This window comes from Enhydra lutris, unplaced genomic scaffold (genome assembly GCF_002288905.1).
Source record: "Enhydra lutris kenyoni isolate GAN:26980312 unplaced genomic scaffold, ASM228890v2 scaffoldscaffold38, whole genome shotgun sequence".
NCBI classification, from domain to species: domain Eukaryota; kingdom Metazoa; phylum Chordata; class Mammalia; order Carnivora; family Mustelidae; genus Enhydra; species Enhydra lutris.
The window spans coordinates 2,656,734-2,678,967 of NW_019154122.1; the positions used below are offsets into that span (position 1 = coordinate 2,656,734).

Genomic DNA, 22,234 nt, shown 5'->3' on the forward strand with positions numbered 1-22,234 from the left:
GTCCAGTTCCCCACTGGGCTTGGAATGTGCTTAAGATTTTCTCTCCCACTCAAAAAAAAAAAAAAAAAGAGAGAGAGAGAGAGAGAGAGAGAGAAAGAGTGAGGGAGAGAAAGAAAAAGAAAACTTCAAGTTTAGAGAAGCAAGCAATTTGCTTAGCCGCACACAGCCAGTCAGCAGCAGCAATCACGATTGGAACTCAGATCTATGAAATTCCAAAGCCAATATTCTTCATCGCAGGTCTTCCCTGATTTATTTTTTTAATTAATTAAATATTTTTAACCTGAATAAATCCTTTCCATAGGACTTCAGGCTCCAGAACAAAACCCAAGTGGATTTCTATCCTGAACCCCATTCCTCATCCGCCCAAGGAAGTAGGTGGTTTCCAAGAGGTAAGGGTTAACAGTGGGGAAGAGTGGCAGTCTTCAGCCCACTACCGACAGTGCAGTGAGCAGGGTTGAGGAGTGAAAAGCACTATACTGAGCCCCGGAAGAATGAGGGCGCGGTGAGAGGGTCCGCAAAGGGCGAACGGGTTGCTCAGAGCTTATTCGTTACGCGCACGTGTTAGGTTCTTTCTTCGCAACTTCACAGTGTAGTGGGCATCAGACTTCTCACTTCGCAGAGAAGGAAACCGAGGTTCCAAGAAGGAATGTACCCGCCTCCAGATCACACAGCTACCCAAGGGCACCGAGCCACACAGACCCATGGGCGGCCGAACCAAGGGGCGGGTGGGCGGCTCCGGGGGATCGCAGAGCGGAGGCCAAGAGCTGGGCGTGAGGCGCAAGGGAGTGGTGCAGTTGGGAGCGGAGAGGGGGGCCCAGACCAGGTGGGCTTGGTGGAGAGATGGGGTCCGGAGTTGGGATGAGGCCGAAGGGGCGAAGTCACGAGGGCTAGGAACGAATCCGTAAGAGAAGACACAGGGCGCAGGCAGGAGGGACGCGGAGGTGGGGCGCCCGCGCAGCGGGAGGGTAGCAAACTTGGGAGGCCCAGGAGAGGGACGAAAGGGGGCGTGGCCGTGGAGGGGCCGAGAGGGAGAAGTGGCAGAGAAGCTCGCAGGCAGGCGGGGGCGGCGCAGTCGGGACGGAGCTCTCTGGGGCTGGGCGGGCTGGGAACCCGGCAGGGGAGCCCGGCAAGGGGAGCCCGGCGAGGGGCCGGGGGCGGGGCAGGGAGTCGGGGCAGAGCTCTCAGGGCCTGGGAAGCCTGGGGGCGGAGCGGAGGAGCCCGGTGAGGTCTCGAGCTCCGGGGCTCCGAGTCCCGGTGGCCGGGCGGGACAGTGAGTCAGGGGCGAAGCTCTGAGGGGATGGGCGGCCTGGGGGCGGGGCCGAAGAGCCCGGTGAGGGGCGGAGCTCCCGGGTTCAGAGGCTTGGTGGACGGGCGGAGGAGCCCGATAGGGGGCCAGGGGCGGGGCAGTCAGTCAGGGGCGGAGCTCTCAGGCTGGGAGGCCTGGGGGTGGGGCTGGGGAGCTCGGCGATGGTCCTGGGCCGGGCTGTCCAGGCTAAGGGGGGGTGGGCGGGGGGAGGCTGGAAGGCCGGGGGCGGGGGCGGGGCCTAAAGGCGGGAGGGGTGGGGAAGCTCTAGGCTCCCCCGACGCGAGGGAACGCGGCTGGGCAGGGCGAGGGCAGTCGAGGGCGGGGCGGCGCGGAGAGGGCGGGGCGTGCGGAGGCCCCGACGGCGCTCGCGGTGGGCTGTGAAGCCAGCCCAGTTCCGTGCAGCGAGCGCCCCCCGCGCCCCGCTCCGGCAGTCCCGGCACCCCCACCCCGCGCCCGCCATGCCCGAGCAGCTCAGCGTCGCCGAGTTCCTGGCCGTCACCGCGGAGGACCTCAGCTCCCCGGCCGGGGCCGCTGCCTTTGCCGCCAAGATGCCCCGGTGCCGGGGGGCGGCACTGGCGCGGGAGGAGGTGAGGGGGCCGAGGCGGGAGGGGTCGGGGGTCCCGGCAGGGCCTCGCTTTGACCTTCACGGGCGTGACCGTGATGGCGCTTACCGCGCCCCAGAAACCTGACCCTTCTCTAGCTCTGTGAGAACCGAGTGCATCTCAAACATCAGCGACCTCACTGTCGAGTCCGGATGGGGGCCCGAGGGACTTTTTGTGCGGCGGTGGGGGGGGCTTGAGGTCATCTCGATGACAGGCTTCACAGGTCGGGGTCATAACCCCAGTGCTCGTGTTGACCTGCCCCGTCGCATGCATGTTTGTTCAGCGCCTCACTGCATCTGTTTGGGTTTTCGTCTTCGGAGCCCCACAAGTTTGCTCCCCAAGTCACTCCCCTCTTGGAAAACAGGCCTTCCCGCCTCAGTCTGAACTTAACTTCTCCGCAGCTTCAGGGAGGCCCCCTCCCCCTGGCTGCGGGTTCTGAGATTTGGCCGGCGCTTGTGGAATGAATGCGAATGAGAAGGCTCCAGGAGCCGGGGTTCACCTTGGCCAGGCTGTTGGCAAGTTTGTAGTCTCCCCTCCCCTCCCCTTTTCTCTTTGTCTTTCCCAGCAACGCGTCCCAGGCCTTTTCTTTCGCCCTTGCAGGCTGCCCCACCCCATTCCCGTCTGCACTGGAGTTCATTCCTAGCCCCCACCCCAACGGGCCTGCTGCACGCTTGGGGGGGGGGCTCCTCTGCCCGGACTGTTCTAGGGCAGACACCCTGCGGCTTTGGGTCAAGGGAGGATAATGAGGTTGTGCACCTCCCTTTCAGAGGATGTCCCGAATTGGGTGGCATTTTTGACTTTAGCAGGAGCTCTCATCTCCAGCCTTCACCATGAGAGTCTTGAGCGCCCACTATGTGGCAAATAAAAAGCTCAATAGTTCAGAATACCCTGGGCCAGTGTCTTGAGGAGTATCTCTTTCTTCCCCTCTCCCTGGCAGGCTGAACCCCCATCCCAGAGTCTGTGGATCTCTCTGTAGGGGTGTTAGAGGAGTGTGGGAAGAGCATTGACTTTGCTAGAGGCAGAGCTGTGTTCAAATTCTGGCCCTGCAGTTTGCCAGCTGTGTGAGCTTGGGTGTATGACCTGAGCTGTTTGAGCCTCACATTTGGGATCTATAAAATGGGATAATAATGTTTACCTCACAGGGCTATGGTATTATATGAGTCAGTGTGAATAAAGCATGCATCTTTATAAATGGAATGATTATCAGGTTAGTTGATGGACCTTTTTAGACGGTGACCGGGTCTCTTTCGTCCTCATTTCTCTCACAGAGCCTAGCCTAGTGCACTGCACATAGTAGGGTTACAGGCTTTCATTAAAATAAGAAGCAGCTGGGGAACCTGGATGGCTTAGTGGGTTAAAGCCTCTGCCTTCAGCACAGGTCATGATCTCAGGGTCCTGGGATTGAGCCCCACATGGGGCTCTCTGTTCAGTGGGGAGCCTGCTTCCTCCTCTCTCCCTCTGTGCCTACCTCTGGCTACTTGTGATCTCTGTCTGTCAAATAAATAAATAAAATCTTAAAAAAAAAAAAAAAGAAGCAGCCAATGACCTTTTGGCCTCTTTCCTCAGGCAGAACCGGTAACTTGAAGTCTCCGCACTATGAATGTGGATTCTGTGTTTCTGGGAGGTTCACAGGGCAACTGTGGTCCTGATGGGAAAGTGCTGCCAGAGGTTCGTCTTCATGGCTTCACATTCCTTGACCTGGAAGAGTTCAGTGCCACTGGCATCGTTAGGTTTTTCACAGTTCACCCTGCTCTCTGGGTTGTTCATTAAAATGTTAAATCAGATCAGGAGCCGGAGAAGGGACTGTACTATGAACCTTTCTCCAGGAACAGAAATGCCCATTTATCCTGTGCATCTGGCCTTGCCTGGGTTGGTGTGTGTTAGTACTTGTGTGTGCTGGGGAATGAGCGCGGGTGGGAAGGAGTATGGGGGGGGCACCCCTTGGAACGGGTCTGGAGGCTGTCGTAGACTCTGGTCAGGGCTCAGCTTTGCCCCAGTTCAGGCCAGACAAAAATCCTGCCTCGTTTGCCTTTAGGACTTTGGTTCGGTCCGTGTGATGGTTTGTTTTCGCAGCAGAAAGCCTGTGGCACCCAAACATAGCTTTCCTCTTCAGTGTTTTAGTGTCCGAAAAGTTAGCATCTGACCTTTGGATTGGACTTTCCTGAGGTTTCCTGTTTGATTTTGCATTCATGTTTATATTTACATGCAGTTTGATGCTGGCATCCGCCCACTCCCCTTCCCCCCAGCTCCCCGCACCCCCGCCCCTGCTCCACCGTACTCCCATTCTGGGCATGTCTAACCCACCCCCTGGCTTGAGGCTCCATTTGGCTGAATTAAAATGCAACAGGTTCTTAAAGCACGCCTTCCAGTCCCCTATGGCTTCCTCGGGAGTAACTAGAGACACTGTCCTGGGACTTGCAGGACTCTTTAGGTCCTCTAGGAAGGACCCTTGGCAGGCCACTGAACTAGAATGTCAGCATTGAGCAGCCATTTAAGATAGAGGTCACCTAGGAACTCTCATATAAGTTGGAAAACTGATGTCCAGAAAGGACAAGAGACTTGTCCGAGCTCCTTCCTCTGGGTAATAGAAGAATTGGCATTGCCACCCAAATATTCTAATCCCTGGTCCTATTCTGTTTGCTTCCAAAGTCCAAATGCCTGTTCTCCCTATGTAACTTCTCTGAACCTCAGTTATTCTACCCTTAAAATGGGTCTAATAATCCTTCCTTGCTTTCCTCTCTAGGTTGTTAAAGTTTTGTTTGTTTTTTTTTAAGATTTTTATTTATGCATTTGACAGAGAGAGAGACAGTGAGAGAGAGAACACAGGGTGGGGGGGTGAGGGAGAAGCAGGCATCCTGCTAAACAGGGCGCCCGATGTGGGGCTCGATCCCAGGACCCTGGATCATGACCTGAGCTGAAGGCAGATGCTTAACGACTGAGCCACCCAGGCATCCTGAAGTTTTTTGTTTTTAATTGTGAAACACTGTACAAATGTGAGGGAATATTAAGACAAATAAATCATTCTGTCAACCACCTCTTTCCTGTTCTGGACCCCTTTACAGTCATCATCTTACTGGTAATCACAAGAACACAGGTGAAAATGGACCCAAGAAGGTTAAGGCAGTCACCTAGTGTCACATAGTGGCTATGTCTGACTCTAAGTATATTCTTTATCCAGTTCTCCATGCCATCTCTGGGCCAGGCACCAAGGACATAGAGATGCTGCTCTGGTTTGATGGCTGGTTGGGAGATGTGCCTGCCTTAGGGAGACGAGTAGGAATCCCAGGAGTCTGTCCTGAGTGCCTAGAGAGAAAGAAGTACAGAAGGGTGCCATAAGAGGTCAATGGGGTCAGGGGGAGAGAACAGTGAGGATTGGTGCAGTCATGGAGAGCTTCCTGGAAGAGGTGACTTCCAGATGGGTCTTGAGAAATGGAGGAACTCCATCATTCAGTGGAGAGGGTAAGTGAATGAATTTGGAGATGTGGGAAGAGAGCATATACAAGGACCAAGTAAACTATTTTGATTGGTGCTAAGAATTCATGCTGTATTGTGCATCTCAAACTACTACTGAGCGTGTATCTCCTGCTAGGTGTTAGATAAAGCAGTCTTCCACAAAGAGGAGATCTTCAAAGGCTTGCGTCTCATATATTTATTTGAAGGTCAATGAAGTTTTAATTGCACAAAGGACATGATAATTTTTTATTAAGTTTTAAATTTTAATTCCTAGATAGTTAACATATAGTGGTATAAGGACATAATCATTTATAATTAAAACATATAAAAACATAACAGAAAAGGCAGAATTCACCTCTGATCATGCTTCACAATCCTAATACTCTCCCTGGAGGTATTTGCTGTGGAAATGTGTGTGTTTCCCAACATATGACCTCAAAGAAAATACATTATCGCAAGGGGGTGGTAATTAGGAGGAATGTTTACCTCGATTAGTATCATGTTCTATATCACATAGTTGACGTTTTATTGGAGTCAGATTTGTCTTGTCCTTTGTGACTTTACTTTTTTTTTTTAATCTTGTTTTAGAAAGAACTTTGTTGCTAATACTCTTGTGACTTCTATATTCTGCTCTATTGTGTGTCTTTATTTGTTTTACAAAAAATAATAAAAATTATGTAATCTTCGAGGTTGTTTGCAAGAAACATAAGCCCTCTCAAGCTGCTGATGTTGAAGGGAAACTTGTTTTAGGGAATTAGAGGTGCCTCAGGGGACTGAAGCGTGGTTAAGTAATAGTAGACCACATCAGGGCCTCACTTGAGGCTGGGAAGTCATCAGGAACAAAGGGAACTGCTTCATCATTCTGGCTGCCCCGCCTCTGCTTCTTTCTGCACATCTGTTCACTTGTCATCACACAGGCCCCAGAAGGTATCACATAGTCGTCTGGGGAAGAAGGCGGCTTCAGCCCCCATATCCCCGTGACCTCACGTGTCTGAAGGTAACCACGCTGGCCTTGTGTCCCACTTCCTGGTTCCTGGTGGAGAGGTTGATGGCCTGGCTCGGCTTCTGGATTGGTTCTAGAAAATGGGGTTTCCACCCCTGGTTTCACGTGGCTACGGAGACCTGTGCTGTGGGAGGGAACACTTCCCAGAGAAGAGGGGCAGAGCTTGGAAAGTCCCCACCCCTCCTATGCACAATTGAGGATCCAGGGAGAGGCACAGTTCTCATCCTGTTTTCTGCCACTTGGCTATCCAGGTGTTAGATGGACCCCAGTTTCAAAAGCTCAGGTTTAGTGGAATTAAAAAGATGGAGAGCTAGGGGCGTCTGGGTGGCTCAGTTGGTTGGGCCACCAGCTCTCGATCTCAGGTTGGATCTTGATCTCAGTGTTGTGAGTTCAGGCCGTGAGTTGGGATCTGTGTTGGGCGTGGAGCCTATTTAAAAAAAAAAAGATGGAGAACTAGAGGGTGTAGCATGACTTGGAAGGCCATGACTGCCAATTTGTCACTTGGGCTTTTTGCTGGACACGGGGGACCAGTGAACCCAATCATGTTGTCCAAGGAATGGATGAGGCCAGTTCTGCTAAGGGACACAGCAGCAGCATAGGGCCTTTGGGACTGCTCGGTGCCAGGGCCTGTGTTATGCACTGGGTGGACACATTGCTTATTAAAAGAAATAGAGGCCTTGCTCCATTGCGCTTTCAAATCTTCTGGGGAAGGCGGCTAGTAAACAGATTAACAAAGTAGGTAATTGCATGTTGTGATGAATGGCATGAAGGCTCATCCTCCTGGTCAAGGCCTTCCTTGGAGCTTGGTCCTGGGCCCTCGTTTCTTTGCGTGCTAGCCCCTCCCTGGGCAATCTCATCCACACCCTCAGCTTCAGTCCTCTCTCATCTTTAAGCGACTCACTCACGCATTGGTATATCCAGCCCAGACCCTCATGTTCTACTGCTTGCCTGGCCATTTCACTTAGACATCTCAACGTGTCCAAAACCACACTTGTGACTTCCTACACAGGCTGGCCTTTCCAGGATCCCCTTCTCCAGGAGTGGAACCTCCCTCTATACTGTCACACCAGCCAGAAACCTTGTACCTCTCCATGCATCCTGCATCATCAAGGGTCACCAGTTCTGTAAACATCTCCGCAGCCTACCCACTTCTCTACATCCCGACCCTGGTCCAGACCACCATCACCTCTCCTCTGGTGCTCCTAACTTGTTTCTCTGCTTTTATTCTAGCCCAGTTCTCCCTAATAGCACTGCATGTCTCTTCTTTGTGGCACACATCAGAGATATATTTTGTATTTATTTATATAATGATGTTATTAAAATCTGATTTCTCACTAGATTTTGAGTTCCATGAGAATATAATCTAATCTCACCACTGTACCACTGGTATTTACCATAACACCATAGTGGGTGCTCAGAAAATATTGGTTGGGTCACGAATAAATAAAAGAAGAAAACTAAAAAGGAGCATACTAGAGAATAGTGGTGTGAGGGTGTTCCAGATTGGGAGAACAGCTTAAGCAAAGGCCCTGAGGCAGTAAAGAACCTAAAGCATCTGTGACACTGAAAGGAGGCCAGAGGGACAGCAGCATAGTGATGATGAGATGTTGGAAGACCAAGACCGGATGAGTTTGGGAAAGCAGGCAGGGGCTAGATCACATTCAAGCTTGTAGGCCCTGGTAGCAGGTTTGGATTTTATCTATTTTGTAAGCAAGCAGCATGATCCAGTTTCCGTTCTAGAAAGATCATATCAGCTGCCTTGTGGAGATGAGATCAGAGGGAGCAGGAGAAAACCCAAGGACGCTGTTACAGCCCTTCATGGAAGAGAATGATGGAAGTGTGGCTAGGGCCGTGATTGGTGGAGAGAAGTGGACAGATTCTAGAAGTATTTTGTAAGTAGTAACTAACATCAAGACTTGTTGATAGAATGCATGTAGGGGAGTGGTCAAGAAAGGCTCCCAGATTCCTAAGGAAGAGTGCCATTTACCCTTTTCTAGGAAGGAGAAATCTGGGGGAGAAGCAGGTTTGGGGGAAAGTCAGGAATCCTGTTTGTATGACCTTATAGGTCTTTGAGATACCCAAGTGGAGAGGTCGAGAAGGCGTTTGGGTATATGAGTTTATTTCAGATATATGAGTCTGGAGATGAAAGGAGTGAGGGAGAGTTGTCAGAGTTGAGATAGCGGGTTTTGAACTTGTATCTGTGTAAGAATCACCTGCTGGCCTTCGCAGAGAGTCTAACTCAGTAGCTGTGTCTTTCTTAGGCCTCTTATTGCAAGCGATAGAAATCAACCTGAGCTGCTTCACACAAAAAAGCAGTTCACGGAAAGGGAATATTCAGTAGATCACACAGTTTCTGGGAAGCTGGAGAGCTGGGGTGAGGTAGCAGCCAGGATCTCAGCCAAAATCACTCCACTGAGCCAGTTTGGCAAGGACACTGTGCTAAATGCCACGGCTCATTGCTGTCACTGTCCTTGGAGACAGGGCTCCTTCGTGGCTCTTGCTGTCGGCAGGAGAACAGATCTTCCCTCTCTGCTCCCGACTCGGAGTCTGCAGCGAGTGCGAGCTCCAGCGAGCTGTCGGCAGGAGAACAGATCTTCCCTCTCTGCTCCCGACTCGGAGTCTGCAGCGAGTGCGAGCTCCGGCGAGCCCAGCTCACACCTGGACCCTAGCTGCAAGGGAGTCCGGAGCAGCAAGAATTTGGACTTCGTAGCTTTTGCCAGAGGCAAGCTCTGCTAGGACTTGCACTGCAAGTAGTTTCGTAGATGAAAGAAGGAGACTCACAAGCTGACTGGCGAAAGGTGGCAAAGTGTCCCTGGCCGGTTTGCTGGCGGTCAGGAGGGTGTCTGAGAATCTGCATTTTGATCAGCGTCCCAGGAGATGCTCTTGCAGGCGGTCCTTGCATGGACCACGTGGGCTTACATCGCATTAGCTGGTGTTTAAAGCTGAGGGAATGGATGAGATCCCTCAGGGAGAGGGAGGAAGAGGAACCTGGATCCAAGCTCTGGGGAGCTCCAGGGCCAAGAGGTTGGGAAGGAAAGAGTAGCTCATGAAGGAGGTTGAGAAGGAGCTGCCAGTGGGGAAGGAGGAAACTCAAGAGGGTGCGGAACCCCAGAAAATTGGAGAGGAATGTTCCGAGGAAGGAACCATGCTCAGCTCAGTCAGATGCTGCCTAGATGTCCAGAGGCAAAATAAGAAAATGGCAGACACAACGCCTGAGCATGGCAACATAGAAGTCGATGAACAGGTTAGGAGCCGGGCCAGTGCTGGCTTCCCCTCTGTACTGGCCTGGACTCATTCAGGGAATGGGCTGATGAGAAGTTCTCCTGAGATGGGGAGCTGAGATGGGATGATGGCTGGGGACCTGCACCAAGAGGGTTTTCCAGGATGGGCTTAGAATGTAGTCCCGCCTGAACCCATCCTCTTCCCATACCTACCTCTGGACAAGAGCAGAGGGTCTTGCTGGAGTGTCCGCCTGGGGCCAGTCTTGTAGAGTCTCCTCCTCTCTCTAAATTTCCGTTTTCAGTGTTTACTTCCTTGCCTCATGTTCAGCTGTTTCGGGCCACCGAGATGACACAAGCAGGTTTGAGGACAGAAACTGGAACTGCAGGGCATGGCAGAAGGAAAATGCTTTCCCTGAAGGCCGTGTGGTAGTCTAGTCCTTAGACAGATGTTGTTGTTAGAAGATCCTTTTCTTTTTTTTTTTTTTCCAAGATTTTTATTTATTTGAGAGAGAGAGGGAGTGAGCAGGGGGAGGACAGAGGGAGAGGGAATCTCAAGCAGACTCCCCACTGAGCATGGAACCCAACACGGGGCTTGATCTCATGACCCTGAGATCATGCCCTGAGCTGAAACCAAGAGCCAGACGCTCAACCAACTGAACCACCTAGGCACACTGCTGGAAGATTCTTTCAGTGGGCCTAGTGCCTGGGTCCAGAGCACATGAGGCATTGAGGCCTGTGGAGGAATAGTGAGTTCCCCAGGCTCCAGGGCAGAGCCCTGGGAACCCTCTGTCCTGGGAACATTGTAGGGACTGGGCCTCACTGGGGTCAGAGTGGGCCTCACTGTGGAGCATACTGGAGGCTGACCTGGGAACAGCTGCTAAAGGTTCGCCAACTCAGACGGCTTTTGACCTTGACTGAGCTTTTAAGGACTTCAGTTGCTGTGGGCTCTACCCAGACCCACTTTATGAGAATCTCCCAGGGGTGAAGCCTGGTCAAGTGAGGAGTTCAGAAGTTCCCCAGGCGACTGAGCAGTGGGGGTGAAGATGATTGTGGTAAGCCCTGGCATGCCTCTGTAAGGTTGGGAAGGTAGGTTCTGATGGCACAGAGACCATAGGACAAGGCCCTGTCTGGAAAGGAGAAGGACTTAGGCCCATGGAAAGCTGATCGACAACCCACAGCATACAGGAATGAGGCTGAGCTCTATGCAGAGAGTCCAGGGACTGATGTCAGACAAACCTGGGTTTGAATTCCCTTTGGCTGTGTGACCTCAGGCAGATGACTTCACCTTTCCGAATCTCAGTTTCCCCATCTGTAAATCACGGCCAATGATAACACTGTCATGGGGTTGTTCAAGGGGATTACAGATAAAGCATCTAGCATATCCCTCGCACATGACAGATGCTTAACCTTTTTTTTAAATATTTTATTTATTTATTTGACAGAGAGAGAGAGATCACAAGTAGGCAGAGAGGTAGGCAGAGAGAGAGGGGGAAGCAGTCTCCCCACTGAGCAGAGAGCCCGATGTGGAGCTCGATCCCAGGACCCTGAGATCATGACCTGAGCCAAAGGCAGAGGCTTAACCCACGGAGCCACCCAGGTGCCCTGATACTTAATTTTTTTAAAAGTCCCTTTTACTGAAAGCACAATTACCCCCTGCACATAGGATAGCTAAAGAGATCAGGAGCCACACAGGGAAAATGAGATCATTGCAACAGGGTTTATGAGTGAGTGCTAAAATTGTCTGGGACGTCCTAGCACCAGAGCCAAAAGAGGACTCTTGTGTCCCCTCCGGGTGTCCAGGAGTAAAGAGCCCAGCCCAGTCCTGGACAAGGCAGGTTCTTCCCTCAGCTCTGCCCTTTGCTGCCTCTCAACCGTTCGTTTCTTCAGCAAACATTTACTGAGACTGACTGCATGTCTCCTCCCCTGGGTTGCTTTTAGGAGGATTTCTTAAAATTGGGATAAAATTCACCATTTTAACCATTTTAAAGCATGCTGGTCAGTGGTCCTTATTCACGGTGCTGTACAAACACCACCTCTTACTTCAGAACATCTCCTCACCTCCAAAAGTAATACCATGTTCCTTAGAGCCACTCCCCGCTGCCCCTCCCCAAGCCCCTGGCCACTCTCTGTCCCTCTGGATTGGCCTTTTCTGAATATTTCATATCAGTGGAATCCTCCAATATGTGACCTTTTGGGTCCGGCTTCTTCTAGTTAGTGTCATGTTTACATGGTTCTCCCATGTCATCTGGGTTGCTTTAAAAGCAGTAAAAATAGGAACAGCAAACACAGCAAGCAGTGCTGTGCACACTTCCTGAATCCAATCCCTGTAATCCCCATAAGGAGGCGAAGGCACAGAGAGATGAGCAGCTCAGTAAATAGGATCGCCAGAAAACGTCCAAGATGCCCATGTGATATCTGGGATATACTTATCCTAAAAAATTATTCATTGATGATCTGAAATTCTAATGTAACTGCATGTCCTGTGTTTATGTTTGCAAAATCTGGCAACTCTACTAGCGTAAGTGGTGAAGCCAGGGTTTGGACTTGGCAGTTCAAAGCCCTTGGGAGGGCCTGACCTCTCACCCCATGGGTCGTGCCTGACATGATTTAGCAGGTCTCAAGTGAGGCTCTGGTACGCTCGCTTTTTGAAGTGCTCCAGGTGATTCCCCTGGCAGCCTGGGGGTGCGGGGCCGAGTTCGCTGGGCAGGAGAGCTAGGCTGCTGCCCTCCCTGTGTGCAGGGCGCTGGGCTATGGGCTGAAAGGCCTGACTGCATTCAGTCCTATGAGATAGATGCTGTTATTATCCCATTTGACAGATGGGGAAATGGAGGCACTGAGAAACTAAGTCACCCGCTCCAGGTCACCTGGCTAAGACTATCGGAAAGAGAATTTGGACCTCAGAACAGTGGGATGTGAAAGATGGAGTCCTGAGCTCCTGCTGCTTTTTCTGTGTTCCCATAGGGCCTTGCGAACATTCATCCATTCATTCATAAACGTTTGTGGCTACTCATGTGGCCCTGTGCTGGGGGCTGTGAATGCAAAGGCAAATGAGGCAGTCTTCAGCCCCAGAGGGAAGTCAGACGTGTGGTACATAAGGGCCATGAATGCCCGGAAAAAGGCATAAAGGCAGGAGGGATGGGTTCTGGAGGGGTAAGTTCTGTTGAGGCAGGGAGGAAGTAACCTAAGCAGAGTCTGGGAAGACTAAGCGTCTAGGGTGGAACGGGGGAGGGCCTGTCCAGGCAGCGGGGAGAGCGTGAGCAAAGGCTTGGTGGCTGGCAACAGCCTGGCGTGTTGAGGAAATTGCAGAGCTGGGTAGGACTGACATTTATGGGATCCGTGATGGATAACCCATTGGGTGCAGGGAAGGGACTCATCCAGGCCAATGAGGGAGCCAGAGAATGGGAGGCGGGGGGCTCTTGGCTCCTCTATTCAGGGAGGGCAGGCCAGGCTGTCTGCAGAGCTGGGTGGAATTCAGGGCTTGGGGCCAGGATTCAGACAGGAATCCAAGGCGATCGGTCCGGCAGAGTTCTCGCTCTCTTAGCTCATCACTGCCTAGCAGTCTCCCGAGAAAAATCCCAGCCAGGAAACTTGGGGTTTATAGAGGGCTCAGCTTACATTGAGGGTGCGGCTCCCTTCCTGCAACCCCTCTTCCTCCCTGCTTCCCACCACCCTGCAAGGGGCAGCTGGCGAGGCCTAGCAGCTTCCCTGGCCGGGGAGACAGATGCAGGGGCCCAAGCGAGGGGGCCCCCCGGCCAGTCACGGGCTCCAGCCGCGCAGGAAGGAAAACAGCGAGAGGCTGAGGGACCCTGAAATAATAAATGTGAGAGCTGGCAGGAGCCTTCCGCATCCCGCCCAGCCCCTTCGTTCCAGACTCCAGATGGGAGCCGAGGAGTCAGTCTGGGAGGGAAGGAGACTGCTCGAGGTCACAGCAGGGGCGGGGGTAGAGCTGGGCCCCTGGTCCTGGCTCCCAGGCTCTGCGGTTTAGCTAGGACAGAGGCTACAGGCAGGCAAGGAGAGAGGAGCTGGAAAGAGCCCTGCCCTGCTCCCTGGCACCTCCTTCTGACTCCCCCAGCCTGGACTCTTGGGTTCTGGGGGGTGGGGACTTTGCCCACCTAGAAAACCAGTTGGAGATGTGCTCTCGCTGGTGCCTGAGGTTCCAGCAGCCTTGCAGGATAACGATTAACAGGACTCGGAGTCCCAGAACATCCCCTAGAAGGGGAGTTAGCACTCATGTCCATCAACTCTAAGGTGTACAGATGGGGAAACTGAGGCACAGAAGGACGGCATGTGCTCAGGGAGACCCAGAGGGGCTAGTGGCTGAGGCAGGCCTAAAATTCAGTCTCTTTCCCTTCCTTCAGAATGTCACTGCATTACCTCTCCAGGTGCCTGACATCCACCATTAGAAAAAATATGGTCTCATTAAATGTTCACAGTCGTGCTGACAGAGGTGACAGGCTCAGCCAGGTGGGATCTCGATCATGGGTTGCTATAGCGTGATAATGCGAGACGGCTCTGGAAACTACGGGCTCTACCCTTCCTGGAGCTGCCCGTGGCACCTGAGCCGGTTGCCTCATCTATCCCAGCCTCCGTTTCCTCATCTGTAAAATGGGAAGGATAATAACTACCTCGCAGGGCCGCTGGGAAGAACAAATGAGGGAAGCATCAAGTGTCTGGCCCAAAGCCGTCCCTCAGTGGGAAGGGGGGTGGTTGGAGTCACGTTAGTAAGTAGACTCATTCTGGGACTTTGGAGTCTGAGTCCTTCCTGTCGTGTGTGATCAGTTTTGAGTTGGGCCAGGCTGTGTTCCCCATCACCCTGTCATGCCTGGGGGATGCATCTGCACCCCTTTTTCCCTCTCGGACATGGGTCTGCAGCCAAGCCCTGGAGCTGATCCTTCTACCATCGGAATTTACCACGTCACTCCTCTCTTGTCCAGAGCCCTGTGGGTGCTCCCCGTCACCTGTGGGGTAAAACCTAGGGGTTTGGTTAAAAGAGCCTAACACCCAGGGTCTAAGTCTAAGTTCCCCCACCTACCAGTTGTATGAGCCTGGGCAAATGCCAAAACTTCCCTGGGCCTCAGTTTCCTCATCTGTAAAACCTTCCAGGGTCACTGACAGGATTCCATGAAATGGGACAAAGCATGTCACCTGGGGTAGAGTCCAACTCTTGACCCTGGGGGTGTGAGTTAGAGCCCCACTTTGGGGGTAGAGATGACTTTAATAAATAAAAGTTAAAAAAAAATTATGTCGCATACAGTAGTGCTAGAAGCATCTGCTCAGCTCTCACTGTGACCCTGGTCTCCCAGGGGGTCATTCTGGGTCCTCTCGGTCCTGAGGCCTCACTGTTTGCCGCCCCGCCCCTGGCGACGTGCTGCTCCAGGAAGCTCCTGGCTGGTCCCCAGATGTGGGAAGTGTTCCTACCCAGGGACTCTGCCAGGCACCTCTCCTCTCTTAAAGTCGTCTTCCGCCGTCTCACTTTGCTCCACTAATGTCTCCTTGTTTTTTAGGGCCCTGGAGAAGCATCACTTCATCTCAGCGTGGGGTGGGTACCTCTTTGTCTGTGTCCCCACACAGGCTTCTCTCCTGCTCTGGGCTCCCCAAGGGCCTCCGTAGCTATCTCCCACACCGGGCACCATGAGGGCAGGACCCAAGCAGACATCCCTCTCTCCCCAGCACCCGTGCAGGGGTTTAGGGACAGCTCGATGCTCAGTATGTGTGAATGAGCTCCTATTCTGTGCCGGTGACTCGTTAGAGACCTTACCCCAGCTCCTCCCTCTGTCTCACTGGGTGGAAAGGGGCAGGTTTGCAAATCTGAACTTCCCCAGGACACACACCACTGAGGGTGTGGAGTTGAGCTCGGATTGCCCTGGAGGTGGGATGCTGGAAATACTTCTCAGTCCCACCCTTTCCCTTCCTTGCTGGCCACCCACGAAGGGCCCAGTGGGGCTCCCTGCCTGGCTCTGGATCTGGTGGTTAGACAGGTGGACGAGGAAAAGCAAACTTTAGAGCCTCACATGAGCAGGACAGCTCACATTTGCATGGGCTACAAACTTCCCTGGTCTAACAGGATTTAATTCTCAGTGGGGGGTGACGGGAGCATCGGTGACTGTCATTCCCATTTTGCAGGTAGAGAGCCAATGGCTGAGAGATCCTTGCTTAGGGTCTCTAAGCTAGTGAGAAATTGGGTCTGGAATAGACCTGCCTCCACATCCTGTGCTCTTTCCACCACGTGCCCTTTTGTAATCAGGCCGCAGAGCATGGAACCTGCCTCTAGCCAGCAGATCAGCCTTTACCCCTTCCTGCCTGATCCCTTGCCCTCCATTGGCCCTGCGTCCTAGGCCCCTGGCTCCCTCAGGCCAGCTTCTCCAAACCCACTCTTCCATCCCGTTCCCCTTGTGGAAAGCCGTGCCCAGACAGCTATCCACTGAAAAGAATCAGTTCGACGTACTAAGGTGTCAGGGGCTCGTTGCAGTAACTTAGTGCAGTGGTCCCCTACCTTTCTGAATATATGAATCTCTTGTCAAGGAGCCTGGGTGGCTCAGTCAGTTGAGCATCCAGCTCTTGATCTCAGCTCGGGTCTTGACCTCAGGGTTGTGAGTTCAGGCCCCGTACTCGGCTCCACACCAAAAATGAAGGAAGGGAGGGAGAGGGGCAGGGAGGAAAGAAGGAAGGGCCCCTTGTCTTCTTTTATTAACTCTGTACTGTAGAAATTTTCAAACATACCCAGAAGTAGACTAACCCAACTATTATTATTTCCTCAATCTTATTTTTCATCGACGAGCCCTCACTTTTTCCTGAATTTGTAGAGATTCTGGAATGGTCACAGGGACAGAACAAAATGATGCACAACCCCCATTTACACGTGACCCAGTCCTGCCCTGACCACACCTCCACCTGCTTCCCTGACTCTCATCTTATTTTGAAGCAAATGCCAAAGTTTTGCTTAAATTCCAAAAAATGTTCTAAAAAACAAAGGAAGGTCCGTGCATCGCCTTTTGTCGGTGTGTGTTTTGCACCTCTTAAATGATTTCTCCTCCATTGTTTTTGGTTTCGTTTTTTGCAATCCCCTTGTTAAGGAGATCGGTGGCTTTTTCTGTAGTTTCACACGGTCTGTGCTCACTGCTGCATTCCCCAGGCGTGGCTGCACGAGTTTCTCCATCTGCATTTCCCGTACATTAGTAGTTGGATGTAGAAATGAGAAGCCCTGGGGATTTTTTTGTGTGGGGTTGGTTTTTTGTTTTTTGTTACTGCATTTTATATATCACTTCATTAAAAATTTTTAAAAAAATAACTCTTTTTAGTTATTTATCTATTTATTTATTTATTTATTTGACAGAGAGAGAGAGAGAGAGAAAGACAATGAGAGGGAACGCAAGGCTGGGGAGAAAAAGAGGGAGAAGCAGGCTTCCCGCCGAGCAGGGAGCCTGATGCGGGACTCGATCCCAGGACTCTGGGATCATCACCTGAGCCGAAGGCAGATGCTTAACCGACTGAGCCCCCCAGGCGCCCCTCATTAAATGTTTTTCTTTTTTAAGATATTTATTTATTTGTTGGACAGACAGAGATCACAAGTAGGCAGAGAGATAGGCAAAGAGAGAGGAGGAAGCAGGCTTCCTGCTGAGTAGAGAATCCAATGTGGGGCTCGATCCCAGGACCCTGGGTTCGTGACCTGAGCCGAAGGCAGAGACTTTAACCCACTGAGCCACCCAGGCACCCCTCATTAAATGTTTTAAGTGTAACTTGGCTTGCTCTTTAGAATGCAGTATTTTAACTTTCACATATAATATATAGTATATATAATTTAATCTTCTTTGTGGATAGGAAAGCTCAAAGGAGCCGGGATTCTGCCCCCTCACAGAGGGACCTCTTTTTTTTTTTTTTTTTTTTTTGAGGGACCTCTTTTTAATGTCAGTTTCATTGACCTTCCTATGAAGTCATACTCTTAGCATTGCTTGAGAAATTTGGAAAAGGACAAAAAGTTACCATGAATTCAAGAATGCTTATTTATTTATTTGAGAAAGAGAGAGAGAGAAAGAATGAGAGAGAAAGCATGAGCAGGGAGAGGGAGAAGCAGGCTGCCCGAAGAGCAGGGGGCCTGACATGGGGCTCAGTTCCAGGGCCCCAGGATCATGACCTGAGCTGAAGGCAGACGCTTAATTGACCAAGCCACCCAGACGCCCCCCACCACCCATGAATTCAAGAATGCTTTTAAAGACTTTTGTGTCTTATTGATCATAACAGCTGTGTACAGATTCGGAATGTGGTCATGCTAACCTGGGAGACTTTTTTAAATTGGTCTCTGGTGCTTCCTGTAGGTGCAGCTTGGTGGGGCCCAGGTAGGAACTGTGTGGACATCCAGGGTCTGGGGTTCATAGACTAGAAATGAACTAGAAATGGCATCTCCCAGTTTGGGTCCATGCATCTCTGCTACTTTGTGGCTGTGTGAGCTCAGGTAACTCCCTTCACCTCTCTGAGCCTCACTGACTCTTTGGCCAGATGGGAACAAAAGCATCAACTGCCTTGTTGGGATGCTCTCAGGATGGATGTGAAGCTGCTTTAGGAACTGTAAAGCCCTGTAAAAGTGTTGGTTTATATTCTTTCCTCAGTTTGTATTTCCTATGAGACTTGGGGCAGGAAGCTCATCTAGCCCTTTGCTCTGCGGTCTGTAGGATGAGGAGGTAATGTTAGATTATCGCTACTATTCTGTGATTTAGTCCTTTGGGAGACAACATCATGGTCCAAAGCAAAGATGGAAAATGGTTTTCATCTCCTGTGCCAACTCTGGTTTAATTGGTAGAAGCTACCTGAAGAGTAGTCCTAGCAGAATGATGAACCAAATCCAGGGTCAATGGGAAAAATCCCGAAATGGATTAAGGAGGACACAAAAGTGATGCCTCTGTGCCGTATTATAGTAGTCCAAAGGAGTGAATGTCTAATGGTGAAATTTAATCAGCAGCTCCCAAGGCCTTAGCTTTTGCTGCTCTGCTCCCTCCGCCGAGTCGCCATGGTTACCACAGCTGGCACTCGGAAATCACAGGAATGAAGAATGGGTCCTATTGATGAGTCTTAACCCAGGAGGGGGGCATGCAAAAGCCCCTTCCAAGCAGGCCAGCTGGGCATGGCCCTAGTGCTGCCATCTATATAGCCTTTGCCTGCAGAGAACACAAATCAGAGCCAGAGCACAGTGTATGTGTGTGTGGGTGGGGGGGGGTATGAGGGGAGAGCACGCCGGGGGAGGGAGGGGCATAAAAGGCAGTGCCACCAGCGGGAATTCAAGCTTTGTCTAGGGCCAGACAGGCAAGGCTTCCCAAAGGACTCCAGCTAGTTTTCCAAGTTTAGGCACGTCTCCCCTGCCTCTGCCCGATGCCTGCCCAGGCTACTGTGTGGAGCCATTGACTCTGAGCTTTGAGAGAACTCTGAATGGCCATCACTACTAAATCCAATTCCAGTTTGAATCGTGCTCTACTACCTGAAGTCCTTGAATACTTCCAAGTGCTGGGGAGCTCACTCTCTCGAAGGGTCGCTTACTCTTCCTTAGGAACTTCTTCTGAGCTGAAATTTGTTTCTGTCCCCTTAAATTCTACCTCTCAGGCCTGGAAATCCTCCTCTGGTCCAATTTGTACACTCTACGTTCTCTTCAGTAGGCTAGCCTGTGGAGTATTTGTCGTTGGGCACCGCTGTCAACCCTGTTGTTTTGGCACAGGTCTCTATCTGCCCTGTCCCTGTTTGAAGGATGGGGAGGGGATGGTAGAGGTGCTTGAGTTGGGGTTCAGATTCAGAGGCAGAGCCATTCCTCAGATCAAAGAAGCCATGTCCCTGAACGTCTAGGGGGCAGCTTGGTGGGAGGGACAGACCATCAGCCCTGGATGTGGCCAGACCTGGGTTTCAAGGACAGCTCTGCCACTCTTTGGCATTTATGTTACCTGACCGTCCCTGGACATGCTCCTTACCCCAGCAGCTTCATCTATAAAATGCCAGTGGTGATGCCTACGTCAGAGGTGGCTGGAAGGGTGACCAGAAACGTGGCTGGCACAGCCCAGGTATTCTCATGTACCATCTTGTCTGCCCCATGGCGGAGGTTCTGTGTGACTGCCCAGTGGCCCCTCGGGACCTGTCATTCACGGGTCGTGCTGAGCTGGATCATTGCAGGGTGGGGAGAGGATCTTTAATCAGCTCCGGGAAGGCTGAGAAATTCCTAACCCAGTTCAGCTTAATTTTGGAATAGGTAACATCACCAACTCTCAAATAAGAAGCACTTTAAGCACTAAGCACTTTACCTGGGTGAAGTCATTTCGTCTCCCCAACAACCGTTTGTAGTGGAAACTTGTCATCCGCATTTCAGGAATGGGAACGTTGAGGCACAGGGAAGTCACACAGCAAGTGCCTAAGTGGAGCTGAATTCGAAACCAGGTAGTTTGGGGACCAGCCCCATACGTTCGGCTGTGATGATTTATTGCGTCTCAAGGGTAGAATTAGGGAGCGATTTCCAAACTTTAGCATGCGTCAGAGTCACCTGGAGGACTTGTTAGACCAAATTGCTGGGCCCCGCCCCTGGATTTCCTGATTCAGCTGAAGCGCTGCATTTCTGACAAGGTCCCAGGTGACGCTGTCGCTGCTGGTTCAGAGACCCCACTTGGAGGATTAAGTAGACCCACCTGCATCCCGAGACTGATTTGGTTTTTTTTTTTTTTCTAACCTGTCCAGCCTCAGACCTGGGGAATGAGGACTGATCTCCTGCAGAAGCAGGAAGCAAACCACAGTCAGATTCACACTCACATTTTCCAGATGCCCCGAGCCTTGGCACGTGCTGCCATGTCTGCGATCTCTCGTAAGCTTCACCAGGAACTCTGTAGGTTAAGTGGAGAATAGATTTTCTCCCTGCATTGTAGTGTTTTTCTCCTATTTTAAGCAAGAGGAGATTTGGAGAACTGCTGTGTCAGTGTTCCCCAGGGAGGTCGTTTCGAGCAGACTGGGGCTGGAATCTCAGCTTGTGACTCCTCTCTCATCCTACAGTAGCATCATCACAGGAGTTCTGGAAACTGCGGGGCCTTTCCCCAGATACCTTTCCATCCCTAGACTATGACCAGGATTTTCTCCTTAAAACTATATTTCTTTAGCTTAAGTCTTTGCTGCATTGTATCATAGAGTGTGGATAGATGTTATCAGTCATTTATACCCTGGTGTGAACGGTGTTCAGATTTTTTCTTGAGGAAAGGGTGATGGGGGGAGTACCTGGGTGGCTCAGTCATTAAGCATCTGCCTTCGGCTTGGATCATAATCCCAGGGTCCTGGGATCAAGCTCCCCATCGGGCTCCCTGCTCAGCGGGGAGCCTGCTTCTCCCTCTCCCACTCCCCCTGCTTGTGTTCCCTCTCTCACTGTGTCTCTGTCAAATAAATAAATAAAATCTTAAAAAAAAAAAAAAAAGGAGAAAAGGGTGATTAGAATTTTCCCCTCTTAGTGCCCACGTCGGGCACTTCCATGTTTATACGTCTGGGAGCCTCTTGAAGGAAGGGGCCGTGCATGGCTAAAACAGGGCACCAGCAGATCCTTGCTGGAATGAATGAATGAATGAATGAATGAACATACGGACCATGTTCTTCTCTTTTCCCCTTCTTCCCAGAGCCCTCCCTCCTCTAGCGATCCTACCATTATACTGAGCGCTCCCCACACCACCTCATAGTGCAGTCTTAGTCCCTTTCCTGCCTGTCCCGTCCCCATAGTCAAGCATCACAGCTTACAGCTTTCCCTGTTCCTTTTTTTTTTTAAAGATTTTATTAATTTGACAGAGATCACAAGTAGGCAGAGAGGCAGGCAGAGAGAGAGAGAGAGAGAGGAGGAAGCAGGCTCCCTGCTGAGCAGAGAGCCTGATGTGGGGCTCGATCCCAGGACCCTGGAATCATGACCCTAGCCAAAGGCGAGGCTTTAACCGACTGAGCCACCCAGGCGCCCCTCCCTGTTCCTTTTAAGCAGAAGATTCTGCTTCCCCTGGGCTCCCGGGTGCCTTGTCCACCTTCCATTACTAGCTCTAATCGCATTGAAGGGATCTATTTGCTTGGCTCTTTCTCCCCTTAGATACTGATTTCCCTGGAGAGATGAGACTGTGGCTTTTACACAGGGTGCAAATGCATAGCAGGCACTGGGTAACTAAAATGAATCAATGAATGAATGAATGACTGTGTGAACTTTGGTAGGAGCACAAATGGTATCTTGCCAGGAAGCCATTTCCTGATATATGTCTGACAAGGGCATCGAGTGACAGTTTGTTGGTCTTTTTTTTTTCCCCTTAAAGATTTTGTTTATTTATTTATTTGACAGCGAGAGATACAGTGAGAGAGGGAACACAGCAGACGGAGTGGGAGAGGGAGAAGCAGGCTCCCTGGACGTGGGGCTGGATCCCAGGACCCTGAGATCATGACCCGAGCTGAAGGCAGACGCCTAATAGCTTGAGCCACCCATGTGCCCCAGTTTGTTGGTCTTTAGGTGACTTGCCTGCCTGGACCAGCTAGAGCTCCTAGCTTCAGTCCCAAGTAACAGTATACCCAGCATAACGTGGCTCATAGAAGACAGACATGTATTTCTCTTCCGTATGAAAGAAGTCTGCAGGTGAGTGGTCCAGGGATGATGGGGTGGCTCCCCAGTTACCGGGAACAA

At 51.4% G+C, this 22,234-nt stretch overlaps 1 protein-coding gene across 1 annotated transcript in view; it reads left to right on the plus strand.

Annotated features, from left to right (window-relative positions):
* Nucleotides 1-1,764: 1,764 nt before the first annotated feature.
* The window catches only part of LOC111154787 (ArfGAP with SH3 domain, ankyrin repeat and PH domain 3), a 46,523-nt gene continuing 26,053 nt past the window's right edge, over nt 1,765-22,234 (plus strand). The window contains 1 exon segment of the mRNA XM_022514698.1: nt 1,765-1,893. Within this exon segment, the coding sequence (XP_022370406.1) occupies nt 1,765-1,893 (129 nt within the window).